At 52.3% G+C, this 27,419-nt stretch overlaps 2 protein-coding genes and 1 non-coding gene across 6 annotated transcripts; 1 reads left to right on the plus strand and 2 right to left on the minus strand.

The window, feature by feature from the left end:
* Positions 1–90: 90 nt before the first annotated feature.
* Positions 91–8,652, minus strand: KLC3 (kinesin light chain 3). 4 transcript variants are annotated; one of them, XM_053608267.1, is made up of 13 exons: positions 8,584–8,652; positions 4,787–5,052; positions 4,123–4,353; positions 3,794–3,860; positions 3,166–3,385; positions 2,623–2,710; positions 2,445–2,546; positions 1,781–1,954; positions 1,033–1,123; positions 921–955; positions 727–833; positions 459–522; positions 91–224 (listed from the first exon to the last, which is right to left on the minus strand). In XM_053608267.1, the coding sequence occupies exons 2-13, from the start codon at positions 5,042–5,044 to the stop codon at positions 153–155; spliced, it is 1,509 nt and encodes a 502-aa protein (XP_053464242.1). In that variant the 5' UTR covers positions 5,045–5,052; positions 8,584–8,652; the 3' UTR covers positions 91–152. The 4 variants fall into 4 exon arrangements, with proteins under 4 accessions (XP_053464242.1, XP_053464239.1, XP_053464240.1 ...); XM_053608264.1 differs by having other exon boundaries at positions 3,794–3,863; XM_053608265.1 differs by lacking the exon at positions 8,584–8,652 and adding an exon at positions 5,347–5,367 and having other exon boundaries at positions 3,794–3,863.
* A 3,300-nt stretch (positions 8,653–11,952) lies between these two features.
* On the minus strand, positions 11,953–12,015 carry LOC128597936 (U7 small nuclear RNA). The gene has a single exon (XR_008383475.1). It is a non-coding gene; the product is annotated as a U7 small nuclear RNA (small nuclear RNA).
* A 3,408-nt stretch (positions 12,016–15,423) lies between these two features.
* Positions 15,424–27,137, plus strand: CKM (creatine kinase, M-type). The gene is made up of 8 exons (XM_053608268.1): positions 15,424–15,577; positions 17,512–17,722; positions 18,976–19,130; positions 20,508–20,640; positions 23,426–23,597; positions 25,201–25,324; positions 25,671–25,860; positions 26,612–27,137. Exons 2-8 carry the CDS (start codon positions 17,530–17,532, stop codon positions 26,788–26,790), a joined length of 1,146 nt encoding a protein of 381 aa, XP_053464243.1. The 5' UTR covers positions 15,424–15,577; positions 17,512–17,529; the 3' UTR covers positions 26,791–27,137.
* The last annotated feature ends 282 nt before the right edge of the window (positions 27,138–27,419 follow it).

The raw sequence follows: 27,419 nt of genomic DNA on the forward strand, positions 1-27,419 counted from the left end.
CTACAGCCTTTAATCACAGGGGAGAGTGACAGGAAGCCCCATCCACTTGTACCCCCGAGAGGTTGGGGGAGTCAAGGAGACGAGCAGAACCCCCCTGCCCACCCCTCCCCTGCTCTTCCTGAGAAGCTGTGGCCTACACAGTCCAGGCGACTTTAGTGGGGGCTCAGGTCCTGGGTGCTGGTGCTGAGGGTCCGAGGGGCCTCTCCCAGGCGTCGGTTGGGAAACTGGGGATGTTGGAGGGTAGGTGAGAAGCAGGCACAGCTCTGTCACAGTTGCCACTGTGGCCCAACCTGACATTAATTTCTCTATCCCCCTGCCTCTACCCTAAGTGGAACCCATCCATTATCCTGTCTTAGGATCCCTTCCGACACCAGCTCCTTCTCCTGACTTCCGATGCCAGCCTGGCTGCCCTGCCTTCATGGGCCCCACTCCATCCTTGACCAAGGTGTCCCTCTTACCCGAGTCCCGATGACCCTTGTGCCATCTGTGTTCAGCATGTTGAGTGACATGGCTCTTTTCATTCTGCAAAAGAGGTGGGCAGGGAGGGAATGAATGAATCCAGGAATGTCTGGCTCCCACTCTGGAAAGGATCTTTCCAGCACAGAATTTGATCTCTATGTGCCATGGGAGATGGGAGCCAAGGAAGGTTCTTGATCAAGGCAGGGAGTGGTGGGCTGTGGAATCTGCCCATGTCAGGGTTCTTTGCTGACCAGATCTGACACTCACCCGGCTGCCCCTGACACCCCCTCGCCTCGGAAACGGGAGACTAGCTTCTCACTTCCACGCCGGATAGACTCACGGAGCTTGGAGAATGAGCTGCTGCGACGAAGGGTCTGGGGAGAACATGGGGACACTGATCAGTCCTGAACCCATCCAGTCCCCATCTCTGCCCCAAGAGCTGAAGCAACACCCCTTCTCACCTGTTGTTCTACACGACTACCTGTGTTGGGGCCTCCTAGGAGAATAGATGGGGACAGTGAGGTGGGGACATTGAGAAGGCACTTAGAAGGGAGGGCAGGGGCTGGGGCTCACCAAGAGGGGCAGGCAGGTCCTCTCTGCTGAGGATTTCCTTGTACAGCTCTTCTGCTTGCTGGTACTTGTTCTGCTTCAGGTAGGCTGAGGCCTGTGGGGAGGGCACGTCTTGAGTGATCCCGCCCTGGTCTAGGAACTTTTTAGGACCCCAAGTTCCTCCAGTCCCCAACACAGCACTCTATCCTCTTTTCTAAAGTACAGACCTGACTCTCTCCTGTGTAAAGCCTTATCCTAGAGCAGAGTAGGTTGGGAGCCCAGCCCTACTTCTGCTTATCCCTGAGCCTGTTTCCTATTCCTGCCTTAGGCCAGTGACACCACCTTTTTGTGCCTCAGTCTCCTCATGTGCACAATGGGGTGACAGCAGTTCCTACCTCACCGGGTCATTGTAAAAACTAGGTGGCATAGAACAAGGCTAAGCAGGGACTTGCCCATCATAAGCTCAATAAATAGCTGATACTGCTATGTGGCCCTGGCCAGTCTTGCCCCTTTCCTTTCAGTGGAACTGCTCTCCAGCTGCCATGGACTTGTGTATTTTCTGATGTTTCCACGTTCTCTGTGCTCAGTGACCTCCTCATGGGTAGGACAGCTGGGAGGTGGGGTGTGGTGAGACATCTTCCCCAGGGGCCTGGCAGAGGGGGGCTCTTGGCCTTGAAATGCCCCACCCTCAGCATTCATCCTGTCCCCAGCCAATGGGGGTCCCCCAAGGGCAGAAGTCTGTCAGCCTTCCCTGAGCCCTGCAGGGCCTTACCAGGTTATTCTTAGTCTTGGCCACATTGGGGTCATGGGGCCCTCCTAGGGCCTCATAAATGCTCAGGGCACGGGCATAATACCGTTCCACATCCTCGAACTTGCCCTGGTTCTGGCACAGCAGGGCCAGGTTGTTGAGCTGCTTGGCTACGTCTGGGTGGTCAGCGCCTAGGACCTGGGGGTCAGGGGTCACAAGTCAGTGAGGTCATAGAATTGATGGGCCACATGACATCACTGCCGTAGTGAGGGTCACAAGAGATTATAGGATCAGAGTGGAGGGGTCTATGATATCAGGGGCTGGAGGGCCCAAATTGTACACTTAAACTGGGGGATTACCAAGGTTAGAGGTCTTGGTTCAGAAACTTGGAGGGTATGGGGCCAAATGGATAGATCAAGTGTGGGGATTGTGCTGGTGGCCATGTGGGGTTGGAGGACATACAAGAAGTCAGTCAAGAGTTAGGATCAGACTAGAAGGTCACAGAGGGCCACAGTGGTAGGTCATGGGATTAGTGATCTAGTCTCAAACTGGAGCCTCATGATATCAAATGCAAGGGGCACCAGAAGACACAGGAATGTATGAAGGCACTCCAGGCTTAGGGCGAAATATAGGTGCTCCAGAATCAATGGGAAAGGCAACACAGGACAAGGAGGGGTGGGGTCAGGACCTTCTCACGGATCTCCAGGGCCCGCTGGCACAGGGGCTCTGCCTCCCGGTAACGCCCACGCTTCCCATAGAGGACCGCCAAGTTGTTGAGGGTGGCAGCCACCTGTGGGGGAGGGAAGGTCCACGTTAGGGGCAGGCACAGCCCCACAGTGCCTTCTTCCTCCCTGGGGCCCACTCACCGCGGGGTGCTCTGGACCCAGCGTCTGCTCCCGGATCTGCAGGGCATCATGAAGAAGATCTGTGGCCTCTTTGTACTTGTTCTGGTCCCTGTGGGGCAGCCACAGGGATGGAGTGGGTTGGGGCAGCGGAGGCCAAAGGCCCTGGGCTGATCCTGACAGGCCCAGGGGTCTAGGTGAACTCAGCATGGGTGGCACCTTTGGGGGTGCTTTGGGGATCTCCCACACTTCCAAAGTTTAGCAGTAGGTCCTTACACCCCCAGATCTCTGCCAACCTTCTGGCAGGTCTCATCCTTCCTCTATGCTTGGGGTCTGTTCCTCTTTGTCTGGTTCTCAGTGACCTCCCCAGATCTCTGTCCCCCTGGCTCTCTCCCTAGTTCTGTCCTCTCACAGGAGGATCCCTCCCTCCCTCATCCATTCTGGCCCCGCCCTACTGCTACCCCAGGTGCTCCATGTTGGCAGAGGGGGGCACCAGTCTTTCCACTTGTATCCAAAACAAGTTCCTGCCCTTCCTGCCCCCTTCAGCCATGGCTGGCTGCAGCCTACCGATACACCAGTGCCAGGATGTTGAGCATGGTGGCCACATCAGGGTGGCAGTGGCCTGAGCTCCGTTCCAGATCCTCTAAAGCCTGACGGCACAGAGGCACAGCAACCTCATAGCGGCCCTGCCCTGCATACTGGATCACAAGGTTGTGTAGGGTTCGGAGGCGGGCAGGGATCTCATAGCCGCCCTGCTGAGCCGCTGCTGCCCCTGCTACCTCAGGACCTAGGGAGGCAGGGTCTGGGTCACTGTGGTCCTCCTTCCCCTCCAGTCCCACAAAGGGACACATACACCCCAGAACTGCCTTGCTGTTCAGCTGGCCCCTGGGACTATGGACCTATGCATTGACTTCTGAGATTGGGATTGGGCATCTAACTGGCTGGTGGGATGTGTCCTGGCTTGGGGACATGAATGGGGCTGCCTTCTGCCCCACAGGATTGTGAGTACTGGAGACTGTCTGGCTCTGGGGGGTGTGGCCATTATGGCTTGCCTGCTTTCATGGCCACCTCCTTCATCCTCCGGACCCTTCTCCGACCTTCCCACCCTCTGCTCGGAGACCCTGGGGTCCAGCAAATCAAAGCCCTTTCCCCAGACTAGGCTTTCGTCCTCAGGGGCTGTACTCCCCACACCCACCTCTCCTCTCCTCGTCCTCGCTGGGGAACAGGGAGGCCAGGCTGTCTCGGCGAGGGGGCGACTCAGGCTGCTGTGGGGAGGGCAGGAAAGTGGGGAGTCATGAGGCTTGGGGGCTTTGAATCTATCTCAGGGTTTGAGGGGTGACCAGGAGCTTCAAGGGCCTCCTAGGGAACTGAGGAGGATCTGGGAGCTTTGTGGAGCAGCTGGGGAGGCTTCTGCATAAGTTCTGGTGGGTTTGGGGAATTAGGACTCCACAGAGGGATGGGTCTGGTGTACTTCAAAGCTCTGTGCAGGGCCCAGTGGCCAGGCCTCGCCCTGTCCCATGGCACCTGGCTCTCTGTGGGTGGGTCATACTGCCGCAGCTGCCCCAGGAACTCAAGATGGCTCTTCTCCTCCTCCAGCTGGGCCACAGCCTCCTCACTGGCCCGCAGCCTGCGCTGTGTCTCCTCCAGCTCCTCCCGCAGCCACACATTCTCCTGTGCCAGCCGCCGGGCCTGTGCTCGCAACCGCTGCTTCTCAGCCTCTAGTGCACCCACATGCGCCGACAGGGCCAGCAGCACCTGTCCAGGTGGCCCAAGTCAGTGGGGGTGGTTTCTACCTGCCACACAGCCCCTGATCCAACCCAGGCCTCCAACCAGGCCAGAGTGCCCCCATTCTATCCTTGATACTCCAGATTCCCCCTGTCAATGTGGCTCCAGGGACACTCAGAAGCTCCCAGGGACTCCTGATTTTACCTAAGCTCAGGGACACTTCATATTCTGTCTGTGCAACCCGAAAGTCTCCTCAGACTCCTTGTTTACTGAAGGAGCCTACCAGGCTCAGGGGTCCTTGTCACACACAAAGACCCCCTAATGCTGTCCAGAGCCCCCCTTCCCAGGGCCTCCCCATCTGCAATATGGGACCCCTATGCCTGCCCCCTGCACATCTGTCTCTCTCATACCCGCCCCTCAACATCTGAGCCTCACCCCCCAATCCCGGTCAGCCCCCTCATACCTGGGCCTCACCCAGCCCCAGCTCGATGGCCTCCAGCGAGTGCCTCACCACCTGCTGTTTTTCTTCCAGCAGCTCCCAGCCAGCCACTGGGCCCTGTCCTGCCAGGGCCTCTGCCAGGTGCCCAGCCAAGCCACGGTGCTCTGCCCGCAGGGCCTCCAGCCCCTGCACCACTTGCCGAGTCTGCTGCACCAGCTCCTCAGGGCTCAGGCGCTCTGGGCCCAGCCCTGCGCTCCCTGGGGCTGCCACCTGCACAGACATCACTGCTCCTGTAGGGAGCAGGGGTTGGGGAATCACTGCCAGTTCAGGTTAACCAGCCCCCAGCCTCTACACCCATTCTGGCCATCTGCAGGACCCCCACCTTTTCCCTATGCACCTATCCCAGCCAGCCCTAATAGAGAACCCTAGACTACCTTTGTCTGTCCTCTGGACCCAGGGCTCTACCCTGAGGTCAACTCCAAAATCTTACTATGTAATTAACAAAGAGAAGAGAAACAGCTGGCTGTGGTCCCCCATCTGCTCTTAGCTCACTTGGCCACCCCCCTCACCCCTGGCTACCCTACCCCAGAGCTCCTGGTTGGGCGTGTGACCTGGGACCAGAGGCCCTCCTCTACTGGGTGTGTGGGGCGGGGCATGTGGAGGCGTCAGCCTCTCTGTGAGCTCATTCTTAGGGTGTTTTGTTGGGAACCAGTCAGACCACTAGGGGTGGGGTGAGGCGGGAGGAGAGCGCTGAGGGGCTGGGGCCCGGGAAGCAGATGAGGCCTCTTGAGGAGGGGGCTCATATGTCAGCTCCTGGGCCAATAGACCCCGAGGGAACAGGGGCTCCACCCTGTATTACAGACAGGCTCAGCCAGCACAAGGCCTGTTGGGGCACATGTGTGACAGGAGTGGCCCAGGGATGTTACACTGGCCATGTGACAGCTGAGGGTCTGAAACCCAGCTCATAATGGTGGGGATCCCACATATGGGACTTCATATGGGTTGTATATATTGATGACAAGGTCACAGAACTTAGCTGTTTTTACATGTCTCTGGGTTCTGACAAATACACACAAACCCACTCCTCAGAAACATACCTCGCACACACACCCTCCCTTCTTTTTTTTTTTTTTTTTGTAGAGACAGAGTTTCACTTTATTGCCCTCGGTAGAGTGCCGTGGCGTCACACAGCTCACAGCAACCTCCAACTCCTGGGCTTAGGTGATTCTCCTGCCTCAGCCTCCCCAGCATCTGGGACTACAGGCGCCCGCCACAACACCCGGCTTTTTTTTTTGTTGCAGTTTGGCAGTGGCTGGGCTTGAACCCGCCACCCTCGGTATATGGGGCCAGCGCCCTGCTCACTGAGCCACAGGCGCCGCCCCACACCCTCCCTTCTTAAAGATACAATGCAACACACATATTGTCTCAGAAATACAATTCATCATACACACAAACCCTTCTTTCCAATACAACATGACACACACAAACTCAAAAATACAGCTCAACATATGTGCACACTTCCTCATCAGAAATACAACTTTCTCCCTTTAGAAATACAACACACACACACAAACAGAAATACAACACACACACACTCTCCTACTAAAAACAGAACTCAGCACACACACACACCCTACATTTTGTTTTCAGCAATACAACCAAACTTAACACAGTAACTCAGGTGCACACACACACACACACACAACTTTTCTTTTAGAAACAACACATAGACACTCGCTTCTCGGAAAACCAATGCAGCACACAGGTACATTCCCTCAGATAAAAAGCCAAAATGAGCGGCACCTGTGGCTCAGTGGGTAGGGCACCGGCCCCATACGCCGAGGGTGGCGGGTTTGAACTGGCCCTGGCCAAACTGCAACAAAAACATAGTTGTGGCGGACACTTATAGTCCCAGTTACTCAGGAGGCTGAATCAAGAAAATCGCCTAAACCCAGGAGTTGGAGGTTGCTGTGAGCTATGACGTCACAGCACTCTATGGAGGGCAATAAAGTGAGACTCTGTCTCTAAAAAAAACAAAGAAAGAAAGAAAAGAAAAGCCAACAGATGGAGAAACTAACACTGTCTATCTCTCTCACCCCCCAAATCCCATTCAGACTGTCCCCTTGCACTTATCTATGACACTCGATCTCTCTCCCATCTCCCAAGTAGCCAGCTCCCCATTACATGCCCAGCACCCCTCAAAATCCACACATTTCCAAGATTCACTGTGGACCACCCCCAGCTTCCCCACTTCCTCTGGCACCCTTCACCTCCTGGCCTGGCCCGTAGGCACTCAGGTGCTTACACACCAACCACACACAAATGCACAGAGAGGGCTGCACAGACATATGTGCAAAGGGCCCTGAACTCAGTTATCCTGTTGGCAGTGGGTGCCCACTGGACAGCTGTGGATACATGCAGAGGGAGTCCTGGGTTTCCACACACACCCTCTCAGGTCTACTTTACTGTGTCCACCATACACATATCACATCTCACATAAATGGTCCAACTTACAACCGCACATTTCATCAAGAGCCATCTTGACAACCACAACCATATCCACACAATTTTGCCAGCGTAACGAAGTCTTGTCCCACCAAAGCTTCAGACACAACCTCATACATCCCGCCCCAAAGCCAGACTGACAACCACATTCATCATTCAACCTATTTCCTAGACACACACTGGCCCACGTGCACAGCCATACATCTGACAGATGGTGTTATGATCAGTCACAGCCCATTATCAGTCCCTAACATAGACCCCTCTGTTACCCTGGAGAGAATCCCAACCACACATTAAATTGCCCTGGAGAGAATCCCAACCACACATTACTTAAATTGCCCCCTTCCCCACCAGCATGTCCCACTCTTAGCCCCACAAGCTCTGTATCATACACTACAGCCAGCTCTCAGTAGCTATGGGCCACACCCCCACTGTCTCCCCTCACACACCTCCACAACTCTCCTGCAGCCCCACAGCACACCCCACAGCACAGTCTCCATGCACCATCACAGTGACACACAAACAGAAAGTCAGCCACAGTCACACTGTCACTGACCTCAGTCCCACACAATGCCCACCTCCCTGCCATACACACATACCACCCCTATCCTACAGCCACGCAGTCTCTTGGGCCACGCTCGCACCTAGTCCTACGAACACTTCCACTCCCTGCCATATACACAGCCACACACACACATCAGCCACAAGCAGAAAGCTAACCACAGTCCCACAATCGCTCGTTCACATACATGAAGTACTACTGACAATCCAATTAACACACACACAGCATTACAGACGCTCAACATTTTCACATTATTGAACAGTCCCATGTCATTCACAAAGTCCCTGCGTCCCATCACAGGGCTACACGGAGAACCAGTCCATCTCTATCTCATCACCTCCTTACCCACAATCTGACAAGATCCTCATACATCACCTCCCTTACACGAAAGCAGTCAGAAGGTTTCCAGCGTGGTCCAGCACCCCAAATCACACCACCTTACCCCAGGTCAGCTCCGCGCACCCGCACTGGCACCTGGCTTCGCCGCCGTCACAAGGACCCCCTCCTTCCTCCTAGGCCCCGCCCCATCCTTGCTCCTGTTTACCTGCGCCCGGGGGAGGGGGCGCGGCCCTAGCCGGGCCTCCGGACCCTGGAGAGCCCCAGGGATTGGCAGGGGCCGTCCCGGGGCCCCAAGGCCGATCCCTCTCGCCAGGCGAGCAGGCCTCGGGGTGCGCCATCCCCGGTCCTCACCTTCCACCCCTTGTCCCATCATCATGGCTCCCCGGGACTCCCGCGCCCCACTCCCAGCGCCCACCTGGCCGCGAAGAACTCCAGGACCCGCTTCGCAACGCTGCGCACTGTCGCGTCCCGCAAGCCCAGCCTCGCCCCGGGTCTCGGGCCGAGGGCGTCTCCTTCGAGGGGGCGGGGCTGGAGGTGCCCCGCCCCCGCAGGTGAGCCGGCTCCGCCCACCGCCCGCGAGAAGTTCTGCCCAGCAGCTCAGCCGGGCTGGAATCACAGAACCTCGCTAGTGGATCCCGTAACTTCTAAAGCACGACGAACCCGAGGATGATTTCGGCACGCTGGAAGCCCATAAGGGAAGCCTCGACGAAGCAAAAATCTTGGAAACTTTGGATACCAGACCGACGGCTTTCTTGCAGTGCCTGCCGCCAAGCTTTTGCCTTGGTTGTGCTGCCTGCTTTGACCGCTCTTCCCACGTATCTCGTTGTTGGTCAGGTCTCTTCTCAAAGACAGCCTCCTTCAATAGAACTTCCTTGATCACCCCTTCTTTTTTGAGAGAGGGTCCAGCTCTGTCTTTCAGGCTAGAGTGCAGTGACGTCAGCATAGCTCACAGCAACCTCAAACTCCTGGGCTCAAGCGATCCTCCTGCCTCAGCCTCCCAAAGTGCTGGGACTACTGGTGTGAACCACCCAACTGTCCTTGACAGCCCCTTCTAAATAGCACCCTCCCACCAAAACATTATCTCATTTTCCCTCTTAATTTTGTTCACAAAATTTTTCAGAGCCTAAAATTATTTTACATATCATATCATTATATTACATATCATACATTACATTATTGGCAAGGGAATGCGATGGCTAAGAATTGGGATCTGGGTTCAGATTTGATCCACCACTTACTGGTTATGTTGGCCTTGATCAAGTAACTTATCCTCTCTGTGCCTCGGTTTTCCTAATCCATAAAATGGGCATACTAAAAGACTTTGAGTGTTGAATAAGTTAATATATATGGACAGTACTCTTATCAGGGCCTGGCATATAGAAAGGACTTAGCAAATGTTAGCTACTGATTGTATAATGTGTATATATAACTGGTTCTTTTTTTTTCTTCTAGAATGTCAGTTCTTAGGGCAGGGCTCTGCATTGTTAGCACTGTATTTTTAGCACTAGAACGGAATCTGGCGCATACAAGATGCTCAATAAATATCTGTTGGGTGACTGACTTAATGAATCAAGTCCTAGAATAGTAAAATGGCCAAAGCTGGGCACATTCTAGCATTCTACAATTTGGTTCCGCTAGAGCTATTCCAACCCCCTTCTCTACCCCGGCCACTGCGCTAGTAGATGCTTCCAGCAGAGGGCGCTGCCGGCCCGCGGATCAGGCCCCAGACTTCAGCATAACTCTGCATCCCAATTCAGAACCTCAACAAACCTAGCTTCTATTTCTCTGTTTTCTGGGCCCCAGTGCAGATACTTCTTCCTCCAGGAAGCCCTCTCTGACTGCTCTCCCCCATACACACACCAGGCTTGCGGCCTTTTGTATCCAGCGCATTCTAGCTCTGTCAACTCGGAGTCATCACTGTCGGGTAAGGCGTCTGTCTCTCACACTGGACTGTGAGCCCCAGGAGGAAAGGACAGGGCCAGAGCTATGCCAGTCAGTCACTATTGTGTCCCCAGTACCAGCCAGCATGAGCTCAATACACAGAGAAGGCATTTGGGAGAATGGGTCAACGTTGATTGAGTCATGGAAAAGAAAACTCAAACTCACATCCTAACTCCCCCAGGTATTTCTAGGGAACAGGATTGAAGGGGGCAGGTGAGCCCTCCCCCTCATTGTTTTGGCCCCCGGACACTGGACATTGATTCTGGATCTTCCACACACTTGCCATGAGGCAGGGTAAGGACTGGAGTCAGGCGGCTCAGGTGCAAATCCTAGCTCAGCCATGTAACTGGCTGTGTGACCTGGAGTCAAAAAGTCACCTTTTGGGGCCTCAGGTTTCTGGTGTGTAGAATGAGACTCACAGGGTACCCTACTTTGTGAGCTATTGTGAGGATTAATGAGTAATCCCCATAAAAGGCTTAGAACATGGTAGCACAAGGTAGACAGGGGGAAGGGAACAGGAGGTGCAGAGGGAGGGAGAGGGAGAGGGAGGAGGAGGGAGAGGGACAGGGAGTGGGATCAACACACAGATCTGGGTTTATATCCTGGTCTTTCCATCTCCTTTTCACATAACCAGGGGCAAACAATGATCTCTTGCTAAGCTTCTGTTTTCTCATCTGTAAAACAGGGATGACCACACTCACCACACATCATTGTGGTGAGGATCAAGTGAGATAAAGATTGAAAGAAGAAATTATTAACTAAGCTAAACATTTCTTTAAGCTGGCCCTTTTCCAAATACCTTTGCACAACCCCAACAAGGACTGGTATTTCTGAGTTCTTACTGGGGCAAAACCTATATGCAAATTAACTTGGTTAATCCTCACCACAGTGCTATGATTTTCTACAGGTGAAAAACATGAGGCACAGAGTGGTTGAGTGACTAAGTCTAAGGTTAAGGCGTAGCAGAGACCCTGAATCCTTATAGCTGCCTGCTGAGGTAACCACTATTACCAGCTCCATCTAAAAATGAGGAAAACGAGGCTCAGAGAGGGGAAATTGCTTGCCCAAGACCACAGCCAAGAAGGCCTTCAGCAAACACCCCCTCCTATTCCTTAAGCCCCGCCCTCCCCCGTTTGCCTTGTCCGGAGAGTGTAGAAGTTGGGAGCTTTTCTTTTCTAACCTCTTGACCATGGTTTGTTTTTTTTTTTAATTTAAAAAGTAATGCATGATCAGAAAAAATGTTCACAGAGAATAAAAGACTACAGAGTGAAAAGTAGGTCTTGTTGTCCTTGAGACCCAGACACTCTTCTCACAAGTACACGTGACTACCAGTTTCCAACATCCATCCAGAGATATTCCGTGGACATGGATCATGTGTGGATGTACCGGTATGAGTGCCCATTTAAAAAAACAAGCAAATGAATAATCCTTAGCTGTGGAGGTAGACGGAATGATTGGTCTTGACTTTGGGTGTGGCCGTGTGACTTGCTTTGGCCAATGGCAGAGGGGCACCAATGACAGTCATCATGCCAGTTCTGACCTTGGATCTGAAGAGATCTTCAGCATTTCCTTTGCATCTCAGCACTGCCCAGTGAAGGGTTTCACCGGAGCAGTTCCTTCGCCTTCAGCCTGCATATGGAACAGGATCAGTCAGCCCCACAATCCAATTTTAAGCTATTGCATTTTGGGGAAGTGTGTTTCACAGCATTTTTTTTTTGGCACTAGGTATAGCTTTATTATTTTTTTCTATTTAGCAATATATCTTGGCAATTGTTCCAAAGCAGTCAAAGCAGTGTATATAAATTAGCCTGATTTATTTTATTTTGTTTTATATTTGCACAGGGTGGGTGTTTCTGGTAGAGACTGGAAAAGCTGCTAGACAAATTCTAAAAGAGCTGTAACATTAGCTTGTGTTAGTAACATTAGATGCAGTGTATTCATTAGGTGATATCTTTATCTATGAATAAAAAAATATATTTTTGAGACTGAGTCTCACTCTGTCACTGTGGGTAGAGTGCCATGGCATCATAGCTCACAGCAACCTCAAACTTGGGCAGATGTGCTCCTCTTGCCTCAGCCTCCTAGGTAGCTGGGGCTATAGGCATCCCCCATAACACCCGGCCAGTTCTTCCATTTTTAGTAAAGACAGTGTTTTGCTCTTGCTTATGCTGGTCTTGAACTCCTGAGCTCAAGGAATCCACCTGCCTCAGCCTCCTAAAGTGCTAGTATTACAAGGCATGAGCCACCACACTTGGCTATGAAAAAAAAAATTTTTTTTGTTTTTGAGACAGACTCTCACTTTGTTGCCCTCGGTAAAGTGCAGTGGCGTCACAGCTCACAGCAACCTCAAACTCTTGGGCTTAAGCAATTCTCTTGCCTCAGCCTTCCAAGTAGCTGGGACTACAGCCGCCCACCAAAACACTTGGCTAATTTTTGTTGCAGCTGTCATTGTTGTTCAGCAGGCCTGGGTAGGGTTCGAACCCACCACCCTTGGTGTATGTGGCTGGCGATATTTTTAAAAGGCCAGGCGAGGTGGCTCACACTTGTAATCCTAGCACTCTGGGAGGCAGAGACCAATGGATTATAACCAGCCTGAGCAAAAATGAGACCCCTGTCTCTACTAAAATAGAAAAACTGAGGCAAGAGGATCGCTTGAGCCCAAGAGTTGGAGGTTGCTGTGAGCTATGACGCCATAGCACTCTACCCAGAGCAACAGCTTGAGACTCTGTCTCAAAAACAAAACAAACAAACAAAAAAGATATTTTTAAAAAACATAAGACAAAGAAATTATAACAGTAATTAGAAAATATTTAGAAGTGACTGATAATCAGAATACCACATAATGAAATCTGTTAAGAATAATCTATTGCTGCATGTGATGATATGGATGAATCTCAACAGACGGAATGCTGAGCAAAAGAAATCAGACCAAGAACATCCTATATTTATATGAAGTCCAACAACAGGAGTCAGGAGACATTGACTGGGTGGCGGTGTGAGAAACCCTTTTGGGGTGCTGGAAATAGTTTCTAGCTTGAAATTGGTGGTGGCCACTCAGGTGTACAATATAAAAAAGTTCATTGCAAGGATTCTGAGAAACTGAATTTCTGGCATTTTTGGCCTCTCCAAAGCAGGAAGGCTTAGGGTGGGGGATTCCCCAAACATAAAAAGGGTATCTGGCACTGTGTGGCTAAAAAGAATGTCAAGGCCAGGTGAGGTGGCTCATGCCTGGAATCCCAGCACAAGGGGAGGCTGAGGTGGGTGGATCCCTTGAGCTCAGGAGTCTCTACTAAAAACAGAAAGACTAGCCAGGCACAAGTGAGCACAGGTATGTAGGCCCAGCTACTTGGGAGACTGAGGCAAGAGGATCACTTGAGCTATGATGCCCTGGTACTCTACCCAGTGTGACAGAGTGACATTCTGTCTCACCAATAAATAAAAATAAAAGTCAAATGTTCCCACAAGGGGTGGCTCAGGTGTGCCACCCACCAGCTGTGTGAGGTAGATGCTGCCTCTTCCCTGCTCATAACCCTCAGTGGCTCCCATCTAACTCACAGTGGGATTGAAACTCCTCCCACTGCCCAGGGACCTATGGATCTGCTCCTGTCCCCCCACCCCCACCTTATCATCTTCCTCCCACTCTCTCCTTGGCCCCATCTGCTCCAGACTCCTGGCCTCCTGCCTGGGTGCCAATGTAGCCAGCCACTCCCCACCTCAGGGCCTTCACACCTGCTCTTCCCCCCACATCCCCCCACAACTGGCTCACTCTTCCTCTCAGGTTTCTGCTCAGATGTCACCTCCTCCGAGAGGACTTCCTCGACCTCCCCTGCTGTGCCACTGCTCTAATCTGTTATCCTTTTTTATTTTCCTTCAAAGCCCTTACTGAATATCACCTCCATGAGGTCAGGGGTTTTGGTTGTTTTCTGCTATGTCCTCCATAAGTGCTCCATAGATAATTGTTTCTAGACCAGTTCCTTTTTAGTTCTCTGGGCTTCAGTTTCCCTTTCCGTGAAGGAGACCTTTGCCAATCTGACCTTGCCTGGAAGAGGTTGGGCCCCAAGGAAAAGTATTTTAAGCAACCCTCTCGCCCTAAGGGATCAGGAGTTTGGGGAGAAGCAAAGAGACTCCCTTCTCCCTAAGACAGTCTGCACCTTCCTGGGAAGAAATAGGGGAAGGTCAGAAAAGGTGGCGACCCGGGAGGAGGGAGGAACCCGGCCGAAAGAATGGCTCCTCTTTGTTGCAATCCTGGGAGTTCCCTGGAGGAGGCGCCTCCATCGGCTCGCAGCCTTGGCGCCTCCTAGGAAAGTAGCTTCCTCTATGCGGTCCTCATTCCACAGAATCCCCTCCTCAGCCCTTGAGGTCCGGGGTCACAGCGGAGGCGCCATAGAGCTCCTCCGGGGTCTGGCGTCCGTGCTCTGAACCGTGTCGCTGCCCAGCCCCCTTCCTCTGGGCGTGGATGCGGGCCTGCGGCTGCCCTTGTAAGGAGGCGAGGCTTGGGGATACCCGAGATGCCTGGTTATAATTAACTCGGACACGTGGCGACCCCCCCCAGCACCTGCCCCCACTCCCCCCCTCATCCAGTGCCTCCCGTCTCGGCCTTCACAGAGAGCGCAGCGCCCTCTAAAAATAACTCTTCCTGGCTGCAGAGACCCTCCCTGTCCCCTCCACAGCGGAAATCTCCCAGTGACACGGAGCAGGCTGCGGGGCTAGGTGGAGGGAGAGTGACCGCCGCCTCCAACGCCAGCCCTGAATTTGAATATTCCCAATTCAGCCAGCCTCAGTTTCCCTCCCACTCTGTCCCAAGGAGGAAGGAGGGTCCAATGGCAGGTTTCTGGGTTTAGACTGCCTAAGTTTCCCAGCTGGGCTTTGGTTATAATTTCCCTATAGCTGGGTGGCAGCAGGCAAGTCACACAGCCTCTCTGGGCCTCTGTTTCTTCCTCTGGCTAACTGGATACCTGACCTTCTGGGAGTCATTGCACGTTTCCTCAGGTGCTGGTACAGACAGTAATGAGGGCCCAGGATCCACTGGGGTCAAGGGCTGTGGAGGGGCTAAGGATCACAGGAGGGAGCTGGTGGCTGCAGCAGGCTGAGGCCAGGGGAGGGTGGCCGGAGACATTCCCAGCCACTGTCCCGTGTTCCTGGCGGGGGGCCAGCTGTCCCCACTGTCAGCTCACTCAGCATTTGGTCAGGGGATCAGCTTGGTAGGGGGGCCCAGGCCCAGCCCCTGGGGCAGCCCATACAAGGCCATGGGGCTGGGTGCAAGGCATGCCTGGGTTCAGGGTGGGCATGGTGCCCTGGCGGTAAGGTGAGAGGCTCAGCTGCCCTCCAGTCCTCCTCCCTGGGGACAGCCCCTCCCAGCCAATAGCACAGCTTAGGTCCCCCTATATAAGGCCAGGACTGCGGATTCTTCCTTTGGGTCAGTGTCGCCTCCAGGATACAGACAGCCCCTTTCAGCACAGCCCTGCCAGGTACTGCCTGGGGTGGGAATCTGGTGGGGTCCAGATAGGGGTCTCCAAGGGTGTCACAGGATGACCTGACTCTGGAAGGGACCTTGTCAACCCCAACATCTTCCGGCACACAAGGCAGGTCAGCGTGTGGGAAGGTTGACCTTGTGTGTCTGGGAGTCTCCTCCACCCTAGAGCCGGCCTGGTCCCCCTTTGTGACTTTTTATTTCTGCAGCACGAGTCTTGGGTCATGAGGAGGGATCCCAGAGGCAAAAGGGGTCTTGACAGTTACCAACTGTCACCTTGCAAGGGGCTGTTGGGTCAGGCCTGTGTTCATTACAGATTATTACCAGCCCTGGGTGCCCCAAGCAGTGGGAAGTATGTCTATGTGTCACCTGTCAGTCTGCAAGAGCAGGTGTTTGGGGCTCTGTGTTTGCTATCGTGTGGGCCCCTGTGACCTTGTGTCTGTGCTGTGGCTCCCACGAGAGAACCCCTATCTTGGGTATGTCCCTGAGCTTGGACGTGTGACTGTGTGACTCAGTTTACAATGTGATCTGGGCAGTCTGTGGTGATATAGGTGTGTGGCTCTGGGCAATTTCTGGTGTGTCTCTTGGGATCACTCACCTTGCCTCGGTACCCTCTACGAGGGTGTCCTTGGCAGGGGTGGGGGGCATCCTCTGAAGGGAGGGGGTTGGGACTAGAAGCCCAGGATGTCCTTGAGAGCCAGGGCCTGGATGCATGTCCTCCTGGCCACCCTGGCCCACCTGTCCTGGGGCTGCTGACACGGTGCAAGCCGAGCCCGGAATGTGGGGGTGGAGAAGCAGGAGTCTGCCAGATTCTAAAAATAACCACCCTGGACAGCAGCTCTAAAGGTTTTTGGCGGGTCTTCTCTCCTCCTCCCCCAGCCCTCAGCTCATCATGGTCCAGATTTCCTTCCCATAATTCCATCAGGTTCCCAGCCTTGGAGCTGGGCATGGGTGTCATCCACAGGCCAACCATGGGAGGGTCCCTCCTCCTTTCTGGCTGTAGTGAATAAAGAAATAATAACAATAATAACAGCCACCAAGTTTCCAGGTCCTGGGCCTATGGCAACCTTATGGGGAAGTTTCACTTTATAGGAGATAGAGATTCAGAGAGTGCTGGTGACTGGCCTGGGGTCACACAGCAGAGAAATGGCATAGGTAGGATTTGAACCTGGCTCCACCACAGAGGCTGAGCTTTTTTTCCTCAACTGAGTCGTACAGCAGAGTTGTCAGCAGGCAGAGGTGGGGGCAGCTACCCCCTGCCCCTCATCCTGTGATTGAACATACAAGAACCTTTGTAGAGAGAATGTCCCTTCCCTGCGCACATGCTCACTCCCAGCAACACCCTCACCTACACCTTTATACCAGCTCCTCACACGGACCTTTATAACAACACTGCCAACAATGATAATAATAGCTAAGTAAAACAATGCTTACTGTGTGCCAGGCACTGTTCCAAGTGTGTACCTGCATTAACCCATTTAATCCTTTCACCCCTCCCATGTGGTGTGTACTGTTAAGTTTCCCATTTTAAGATGAGTAAACTGAGGCAAGAGAGGTCAGGCAACTTGCCCAAAGCCACACAACTAGTTGTAAGTACCAGAGCTGGGACTCAAACTCAGGCTGATTCCTGAACCTACACCCTTACCAGACCACAATACTTGTCCAACCTGGGAGTTCCCCTCCATTTTCCAGCTGGAGAAAGTGAGCCTGCACCTAGGTGTCCTGGTCCAGGCTTATTCAGCCATAACATGGCAAAGCCAGGACCCTGACTCAAGACGCCTGATGCTTCCTGTCAAGACGCAGGGGCTCAGAGAGGCGTGTTCTCTTGCTCCAAGTCACACAGCCTGCCTGAACCCAAAGCCTCGCTAGGTTCCCTTGCTGCTCTTTGCTGGATATAAGCTAACTTTCCCCCACTCTCCTGCTTCTCATCAGGTCCCCCACACCGCCATCATGCCGTTCGGCAACACCCACAACAAGTTCAAGATGAACTACAAAGCTGAGGAGGAATTCCCTGACCTCAGCAAACATAACAACCACATGGCCAAGGTGCTGACTCCTGACATCTACAAGAAGCTGAGGGACAAAGAGACTCCATCTGGCTTCACCCTGGATGACGTTATCCAGACAGGTGTGGACAACCCAGGTAAGCCTCCATGATGGGGCATCACAGGAACTGCATGGGGGGACTCCGGAGGCTGCCTGCCAGGTCCCACTCCCACCTCCCCTGAGGAGCCTCAGTTTCCTCATCTGCAAAATGGAAACTACTCGTCTGGCTGTTGTGAAAAAAAAATACAGAGTTTGGGACAATGCCAGGCCCTTGGGAAATTACTCAGTAAACATGTACAATTATACTGTGAGGCCCTTAGGGAGGTGAGTTCATCTCCTGTACCTCAGTCTCCTCACCTGAAAAATGGGCACCATCTTGTGGAAACATGAGTGTACCGGTAGGTGTATGTGTGTACCGGTAGGTGCTTAGAGAAGCACCTGGCACAGACTGAGCATTCAGAATCTCACAGGGGTGCTAGGAGTGATCTGGTTCTTTCTCAGAGGACACCCACAGGGAGAGCAGGGTCCCGGGGAGGTTGTGGGGGCGTTAGGGCGTCAATGCCATCTCAGCGTCCAACTCATCGTGGATGGAGGGAGAGGCCTTCTCTCTCCAGACCCCTGTTTTCCCATCTGGGAAATAAGAGGGTTTTCAAGTTTCTTATTGTCCTGACCCTCTGTAGAAGCTGATAGTATGAGATTCTAAAAAAGATTTTAGGCTAAGATTCCATGATTTGGGGACTCTGAGATTCTAATGTATTCAGCTACTTGTACCAGGTCCCCTCAGACTCTTTCTCCTTTGTCCCAACCCCTTACACCCTTTCCTCATCCTGTATGGCACCTTGACCTCTCCCAGCCTTCCCTTCCCATTGCCATGAACCTCCAGTCTTCTTTTTTTTTGTAGAGACAGAGTTTCACTTTATGGCCCTCGGTAGAGTGCCGTGGCATCACATAGCTCACAGCAACCTCCAACTCCTGGGCTTCAGCGATTCTCTTGCCTCAGCCTCCCAAGCAGCTGGGACTACAGGCGCCCGCCACAACGCCCAGCTATTTTTTGTTACAGTTTGGCTGGGACCGGGTTTGAACCTGCCACCCTCGGTATATGGGGCCGGCACCTTACCGACTGAGCCACAGGTGCTGCCCCTGAACCTCCAGTCTTCTCATGTCTGACCCAGAGGTCTTGAATGTACCCCTGACACACATGCATAATGTGTGCACACACACACAGTCACATGTATACACATGCTCTCACATGCACACATCTGTACACACATGCACAGTCTCCACTGGGCCCATGAGCCCAGGACTTGCTTACTGGGGTCTTCTACCTCTGAATTCACCTGACCTCGCTAGGTCACCCCTTCATCATGACCGTGGGCTGCGTGGCTGGTGATGAGGAGTCCTATGATGTTTTCAAGGACCTGTTCGACCCCGTCATCCATGATCGGCACGGCGGCTACAAGCCCACCGACAAACACAAGACTGACCTCAACCATGAGAACCTCAAGGTTAGCTGTCCCCAGGGGAGGGGGTGGCTGGGGGGGGGCAGACAGGTCAGAGGAGAGATGGGAAGAGAGGGAGAAGGACAGAGATGCAGAGAGATAGAAAGAGACAGAGATAGTCAATGAGACAGAGAGACAGAGGAGAGGGAGAGCTAGAAGACAGGCACAGAAACAGGAGAGGCCAGGTGCCATGGCTCACACCTATAATCCCAGCACTCTGGGAGACCGAGGTGGATTACCTGAGCTCAGGAGTTCGAGACCAGCCTGAGCCAGAGTGAGACTGTCTCTACTAAAAGCTAGCTGGGCATTGTAGCAGGCGGCTATAGTCCCAGCTACTTGGGAGGCTGAGACAAGAGGATCCCTTGAGCCCAGGAGTTTGAGGTTGCTGTGAGCTATGATGCCATGGCACTCTATCCAGGGCCACAGAGTGAGACCTGTCTCAAAAAAAAAAAAAAAAAGGGCGGCACCTGTGGCTCAGTGTGCAGGGAGCAGGCCCCATATACCAAGGGTGGTGGGTTCAAACCCCGCCCCGGCCTAACTGCAACAAAAAAATAGCCAGGCATTGTGGTGGTGACTGTAGTCCCAGCTACTCAGGACGCTGAGGCAAGGGAATTGCCTAGGCCCAAGAGTTGGAGGTTGCTATGAGCTATGTAATGCCACAGCACTCTACCGAGGGCAATAAAGTGAAACTCTGTCTCTACAAAAAAAAAAAAAAAGAAAGAAAGACAGGGGTGGCGCCTGTGGCTCAGTGAGTAGGGCACCGGCCCCATATACCGAGGCTGGTGGGTTCAAACCCAGCCCCGGCTGAACTGCAACCAAAAAATAGCCGGGCGTTGTGGCGGGTGCCTGTAGTCCCAGCTACTCAGGAGGCTGAGGCAGGAGAATCACTTAAGCCCAAGAGCTAGAGGTTGCTGTGAGTCCTGTGACATTATGGCACTCTACTGAAGGTGGTAAAGTGAGACCCTGTCTCTACAAAAAAAAAAAAAAGAAACAGAAGGAGAAAAAGGTGAGACTGAGATGTGGAAAGGGAGGGGGGAGTCAGAGATGAGAGGAGAGAAAGGAAGAGAGAGATGGAGAGGGTGGGAGATGGGGAGAGAGGAAGAGCAACAGAAATGGGAGACAAAGATGGGGAGAGGAGTGTGGAGAAGAACACAGGGCAGATGAGGAGTTGGGAGAGACAGGGCCGGGGAGAAGGAGACAGAGACAGAGCCCAGAGGGGTCAGTGGAGAGGGAGGCGTGGCCCTGGCCAGAAGACAGAGGGGCGAAGGAAGCAGTGGAGATTGGGGACAATCTGGGTGATGTGAGCTTGCCAGGGAGAGGGGAGGCTGGGACAGTGGTCTCCTTGGGAGCATCTGCCAGGCCCTGACCCCGCCTGCCCTCCAGGGTGGAGCGGACCTGGACCCCAATTACGTGCTCAGCAGCCGCGTGCGCACTGGCCGCAGCATCAAGGGCTACAGCTTGCCCCCTCACTGCTCCCGAGGCGAGCGTCGGGCTGTGGAGAAGCTCTCCGTGGAAGGTGAGAGTCCCATCCTACCCAGCTCTGGCTCTGCTCCTCCATAGGCAGGTCCTCGGCCCTCCAGGATCTCCATTTTCCAAAACATGGGAGGAGCTTGGTAAATTATAGGAACTTGATGAATGGTGGCTGTTTGCTTTACCTGAGTCAGGGACCTGGGGGGGCTGTCAAGGCTGGAAGGCCCCTAAGAACATCCACTCAGACACTCAGCTGCCCCAGTTCCTGACACCCAGGCACCCAGAAACACTTACGGTTGTTCTTAGCCTGTGTGAGGAGCTGGGTTTCCACAATGAATAAGGTGGACAAGGCCACCGCTCTCACAGAGCTCTCAGCCTGGTGGAGAGAAGACAGGAAACACGAAACCCACAAATGAACAAGATAATTCCATGAGGCCAAGCAACCAGGATAGCAGCAGCGACTGAGGGGAGGGGAGTTACCTTAGAAAGGCTCACCCCCGTAATCCTAGCAGTCTGGGAGGCTGAGATGGGTGGATGGCTTGAGCTCAGGAGTTTGAGACCAGCCTGAGAAAGAGTGAGACCCCATCTCTACTAAAAATAGAAAAATTAGCTAGACATTCTGGTGGGCCCTTGTAACCCCAGCTACCTGGGAGACTGAGGCAAGAGGATAGCTTGAGCCCGGAAGTTTGAGGTTGCTGTGAGCTATGATGACACCACGGCACTCTACCCAGGGCAAAACAGTGGGACACTGTCTCAAAAAAAAAAAAGTCTGAGATATGATTGGAAAGCATCCCAGGCAAGTGGAACAGCAAGTGCAGCGGCCCTGAGGTGGGAGCTTATGTTGGAGGAACAGTGAGGAGACCAATGTGGCTGGAGTTTCATCATGAGGTTGCACCAATTTGGTGTATCTTCAGACTCCACTTCAGTTCTAGTTCTCTTCTGTTTCCACCACATCTGCAGTTCCTTCCTCTGCTGAAGTCTTGAACTTCTCAAAGTCATCCATGAAGACTGGAATCAACTTCCAAATTCCTGGGGTTTTGTTGTTGTTGTTGCTGCTGCTGTTGTTTTTGAGACAGAGTCTCACTCTGGCCCTGGGTAGAGTACTGTGGCGTCACAGCTCACAGCAACCTCAAACTTGGGCTCAAGCAATCCCTTTGCCTCAGCCTCCTGAGAGACTACAGGTGCCCACCTCAACTCCTGGCTAGTTTTTCTATTTTTAGTAGAGATGGGATCTGGCTTTTGCTCAGGGTAGTCTCGAACTCCTGAGCTCATGTGTTTCACCTTCCTCAGCCTCCCAGAGTGTTAGGATTACTGACATAAGCTACCTTACCCAGACTCTAACTTTTGATTTAAAGTGAGAGATGTGTAACTCTTCCTTTCATCTGAACATTTAAAGACCTCCATAGGGTTATTAACTTAGCTAATTTCAGTATCGTTGCATCTCAGTGAATAGGGAAGACTCAGTATGGGAAGAGAGATGCGGGGATGGCTGGTTGGTAGAACAGTCAGAACACACACATTTGGCTCAGCGCCTGTAGCTTGAGCAGCTAGGGCGCCAGCCACATACACTGGAGCTGGTGGGTTTGAATGCAGCCTGGGCCCGCCAAACAACGATGACAACTACAACCAAAAAAAAAAAAAAAATAGCCAGGCGTTCTGGTAGGCACCTATACTCCCAGCTACTTGGGAGGCTGACACAAGAGAACCCCTTAAGTCCTAGAGTTGGAGGTTGCTGTGAGCTGTGATGCCACAGCACTCTACCCAGGGTGACGGCTTGAGACTGTGTCTCAAAACAAACAAACAAACAAACAAACAAAAGGGCCGTGCCTGTGGCTCAAAGGAATGGGGTGCCAGCCCTATATGCCGGAAGTGGTGGGTTCAAACCCAGCCCCGGCCAAAAACCACAAAAAAAGAAAAACAATACAAAACACATTTATTGGTTAAGTTCACCCTCTTACCTGGATGTGGCTTGTGGAGCCTTAAAAATAATTACAAGAGAAATATTAGGGTCACTGATTGCAGATCACCTTAACAGATATAGTAAGAGTGAAAAAATTGGAAGCATTGCAAGAATTTCCAGAATGCATGGGCGGTGCCTGTGGCTCAAGGAGTAGGGCACCGGTCCCACATACTGGAGGTGGTGGGTTCAAACCCGGCCCCGGCCAAAACTGAAAAAAAAAAAAGAATTTCCAGGATGTTACATAGAGACATGAAGCGAGCATGTGCTTTTAGCAAAATGGCACCAGCAGACTTGGACACAGGGTTTCACGGGCCTTCAATTTGTAAAAAATGTAGTATCTGAAAAGCACAGTAAAATGAAGTATGCCTTTATATTACATAAATAATGCTTAAAATATATAATGTATGGTATATAAATGAATATGTTATATATGTACAAATGTACAAATATATTCATTATACACACATTTTATACATATGAATATATGAAAATAACCTAATACTATTTACAATATTTTCTACTAATGGCTTCCCCAATTCCTGAGACTTTGGCTATCCGCCTTTCAGCCAGCAGGAGCACGTACCAGCATACTGTGGCCTGCAGGTGCATTGGATTTTTGGGTCCCTCACGAAAGGGAAGAGACTGTTTTCTGGCTTGAGCAAGTGATCTGGTTGTTTTCTGGGGCCTGGGCAGACGGGAGGAACAGGTTTTGGGCTAGGGTCATGAATTTGGGCTTGGGCAGTGTTTAGGTACCTTGAGGCCATCCAGGCCCAGTCCTGTTTGGGCCAGCAATGTGAGGTCCCTGGGCCTTCATGCTCAGCTTAAATTGGGACAGGCTGCTGACTACTTTCTCTCTCATGTGGTCCCTTAGCCCTCAATAGCCTGACAGGGGAGTTCAAGGGGAAATACTACCCTCTGAAGAGCATGACAGAGCAGGAGCAGCAGCAGCTGATTGATGACCACTTCCTTTTCGACAAGCCGGTGTCCCCGCTGTTACTGGCCTCAGGCATGGCCCGAGACTGGCCTGATGCCCGAGGCATCTGGTGAGAGGCCCATCCAGGCCTTTAGCTTCCCCTTCCCTCAGCATTTTCTAGGGCCCCCATGATCTTCCTCACACCTCCACCAAAGTCAAGACCATAAGAATAATTATGGTCTTCCAAGTGCAATGGAAAATAATCTTGCTCTCCATCCCTGCCTATCCTGTGGTCTATGTGTTATATTTGGGGAAATTTAGACTAGAGAAGTGGCAGCTATGAACTTAGTCTTGAACCATATGTCCTAGATTCAAATCCCAGCTCTGCCATTTACTAGCTTTGTGACCTTGGGTAAATTATTTAACTTTTCTCTACCCCAGTTTCAACATTTGTAAAAAGAGGAGCACAATTATTTGTAGCTCTTGGAGTTCTTTTTTGCTTTTTTTTTTTTTTTTTTTATTGTAGAGACAGAGTCTTATTTTATTACCCTTGGCAGAGTGCCATGGCATCACACAGCTCACAGCAACCTCCGACTCCTGGGCTTAGTCAATTCTCTCGACTCAGCCTCCCAAGTAGCTGGGACTACAGGCACCCGCCACAACGCCTGGCTATTTTTTTGTTGCAATTTGGCTGGGGCCAGGTTTGAACGCACCACCCTTGGTATATGGGGCTGGTGCCCTAACCACTGAGCACAGGCACCACCTGCTCTTGGAGTTCTTGTGAGGATTCAATGAGCTAAAGTGTCAAAAGCAGTGCTTGGTATACCATAAGTGCTCGTATATGCTGGCTATTAGTATTATCTTTATTATCAACTATTTTTGTTAGACTTTCTATGAATCTGTGAATTCTTGATCCTGACAATTTAAAAATAGAGAACCTAGCTGGGCACAAATGGCTCACACCTATAATCCTAGCACTCTGGGAAGCTGAGGCAGGTGGACTGCTTGAGCTCACGAGTTTGAGACCAGCCTGAGCAAAAAGCAAGACCCCCGTCTCTACTAAAAATAGAAAAACTGAGGCAAGAGGATTGCTTGAGCCCAAGAGTGGAGGTTGCTGTGAGCTATGATGCCACAGCACTCTACCCAAAGCAACAGCTTGAGACTCTGTCTCAAAAAAAAAAAAAAAATCTAGGTTTCAAATGATTAGAGGACTTGGGGTTCTACGGATTGGATAACTATAAGGTTTCAAGATTTTAAATATTTTTAGGTTTTAAAACTCCACTAGTTTCAAATTCTGTGACTGCATTATTCCAAATATTTCCAGATCTTAATGTTTTATGGTTTAAATACCCTATTTCTGAGATGTTAAAATTGGAAGATATCCCAGTGAGATGGGAAGATTCTCTGGTCCCAGACCAGATATAGAATTTCCTGGATTTATCCAAGTTTCTGTTTGGCAAAGACTGAGATTCCATATCTGTAATTTAATGTTATTCAAAGTCTTTTAAGTCCCTGAAAGTCCTTGATCCCAGGATTTGAGGTTTTATAGATCCTGTGACGGTAAAATCTATAGGTTTAAGCTTCTGCGTTTTGAGAAAGCAGATGCCTCCCCACCTTCCCCCCGCCGCCCTCTTACACCCCAGTTTCCCCAGCAGGGGGTGCGTTTTGGAAGAGGAGGGGGGTGGGGTTCCTGCGGAGCTGACTTTGGCTTCTTTTACTGCACCCCACCCTAGGCACAACGACAACAAGAGCTTCCTGGTGTGGGTGAACGAGGAGGACCACCTCCGAGTCATCTCTATGGAGAAGGGGGGTAACATGAAGGAAGTTTTCCGCCGTTTCTGCGTGGGGCTGCAGAAGGTGGGCTTCCGCCCCTAGCTGTTGACTTCTGATTTCACCCTGAATGCCCCGCCCCTCTTCCTCAGGGACCCCCATTACCCCCCCCACACACCTCCAGGCCCCACCCCAGGATCCGACCCCGCCCCTGAGAACCGCCTTCCAAGAATCCTCCAGCCGGGTCCCCTCAGAATCCTGCCTAGGTCTTCGAATCTCCTCCTTCCTAGTTCTCCAGCCTCGCCTCCTGGGAACTCTGACTCCACTTACGCCTTCACGCTCTGTCTCTCCCTTGTCTCTTCGAGCCCTGTCCAAGGTGTATTTGGAGCTGCCTGCTGGCATTGACTCCTTGGTCCTCTTTTCCCGACTTCAGATCGAGGAGATCTTTAAGAAAGCCGGCCACCCCTTCATGTGGAATGAGCATCTGGGCTACGTGCTCACCTGCCCGTCCAACCTGGGCACTGGGTTGCGTGGAGGCGTGCACGTGAAGCTGGCGCACCTGAGCAAGCACCCCAAGTTCGAGGAGATTCTCACTCGTCTGCGCCTGCAGAAGCGGGGCACAGGTGCTGCTCCCACATTCCCTGCACCACGCTATCTGGGGCCGGCCCTTTGCAGCGGTGGAAGGGGAGGTGGGGAGTTCTGGGGGTAGGCAAGGACTGCCCTGTTGTGAGCTTCCGTTTCTTCTGTAAAATGGGTGTCACCACGTCTGTCTCATAGAATAGATATCTTCATGCTTGTATAACATGCGTTGCATATGCCCCATACCAAATGGGCCTTAGTTTCCCCATTTGTAAAGTGGGGTGGTCAGGATTGGACCTGGAAAGCACTGGTCCCCAGAGCCAACTCTCTTACCCACTATGCTATGTTCTTTTTGTTTGAGAGAGTCTCACTATGTCGCCATGGGTAGAGTGCTGTGGGGTCACAGCTCACAGCAACCTCAAACTCTTGGGGGCTGCTTTGAGCGATTCTCTTACCTCAGCCTCCCAAGTAGCTGGGACTACAGGCACCTGCCAAAACACCCGGCTATTTTTTTGTTACAGTTGTCGTCGTTTAGCTGGCCAGGGCTGGATTTGAACCTGCCAGCCTTGGTGTATGTGTTTGGCACCGTAACCACTGTGCTACAGGCGTCAAGCCTGTGCTATGTTTCATGTGGGATGGTTGAGGGGTGAGCCCACAAATAGACATTCTCAAGGCTCTGTGTCAGGTAACCTGTTACACAGTAGGCACTCAGTACATGCAGCTGTTGCATTTGGCACGGGGACCAAGCCCCTGTGCCTCTGCTCCTTCCTCACGCCTCATCCCTGGCTCCTGCAGGTGGTGTGGACACAGCTGCTGTGGGCTCTGTGTTCGATGTGTCAAATGCTGATCGGCTGGGCTCATCCGAGGTAGAACAGGTGCAGCTGGTGGTGGATGGCGTGAAGCTCATGGTGGAGATGGAGAAGAAGCTGGAAAAAGGCCAGTCCATCGATGACATGATCCCTGCCCAGAAGTAGGCGCCCTGGCCTCCTGCCACCGACTGCTGCGGCCTCAGCCAATGGGAGGACCTGGCCCACCGGAGGCTACTTCACCTCTGGCCTCAACCCTTTCCTTGGAGTCCACCTATAATGATTCTGTCACCTGTGGCCCCTAACCACCCCTCTCAGAGTTCCAGCTCTGACCTTACTTCTGATGGACTCCATCCTCTGGGTTCTGGCCAATGAAAACCCTCCTCACAGGGTCCTCTGCTGTTCCCAGAACTCCATCCAGCACTGGGAACGCTAGCTGATGGGAGCTCCCTGAACACCTGGAGCTCGGGCTTTGTTTCAACTCAAAGCAATAAATCAAAGTAATGGTGGCCTTAGCTTTGTGTCTGATAGTTACTGAGGGACAAGCAAGAGGGAGTTTTGCAACTGGCCACAGTATGGCCTCAAAGTTGTGGTCTCGAAGTGGTTCGACCTATCTAGGCATGTACTAAGCATGTTTTATCCCATCTCTAAAATGAAGAAAAGTTAAGGAATAGAGTCTAATCCAAGAATTATAAAGTACTATAGGGAATCTGAGACCCAAAGAGGTGTGGCCAGCCCAGTGTCACAGCCAAGCATGAGTAGGCGATTTCCAACCCCACCATCAATCATTCATGCTC

Source organism: Nycticebus coucang, chromosome 10, assembly GCF_027406575.1.
Source record: "Nycticebus coucang isolate mNycCou1 chromosome 10, mNycCou1.pri, whole genome shotgun sequence".
Classification (NCBI taxonomy): domain Eukaryota; kingdom Metazoa; phylum Chordata; class Mammalia; order Primates; family Lorisidae; genus Nycticebus; species Nycticebus coucang.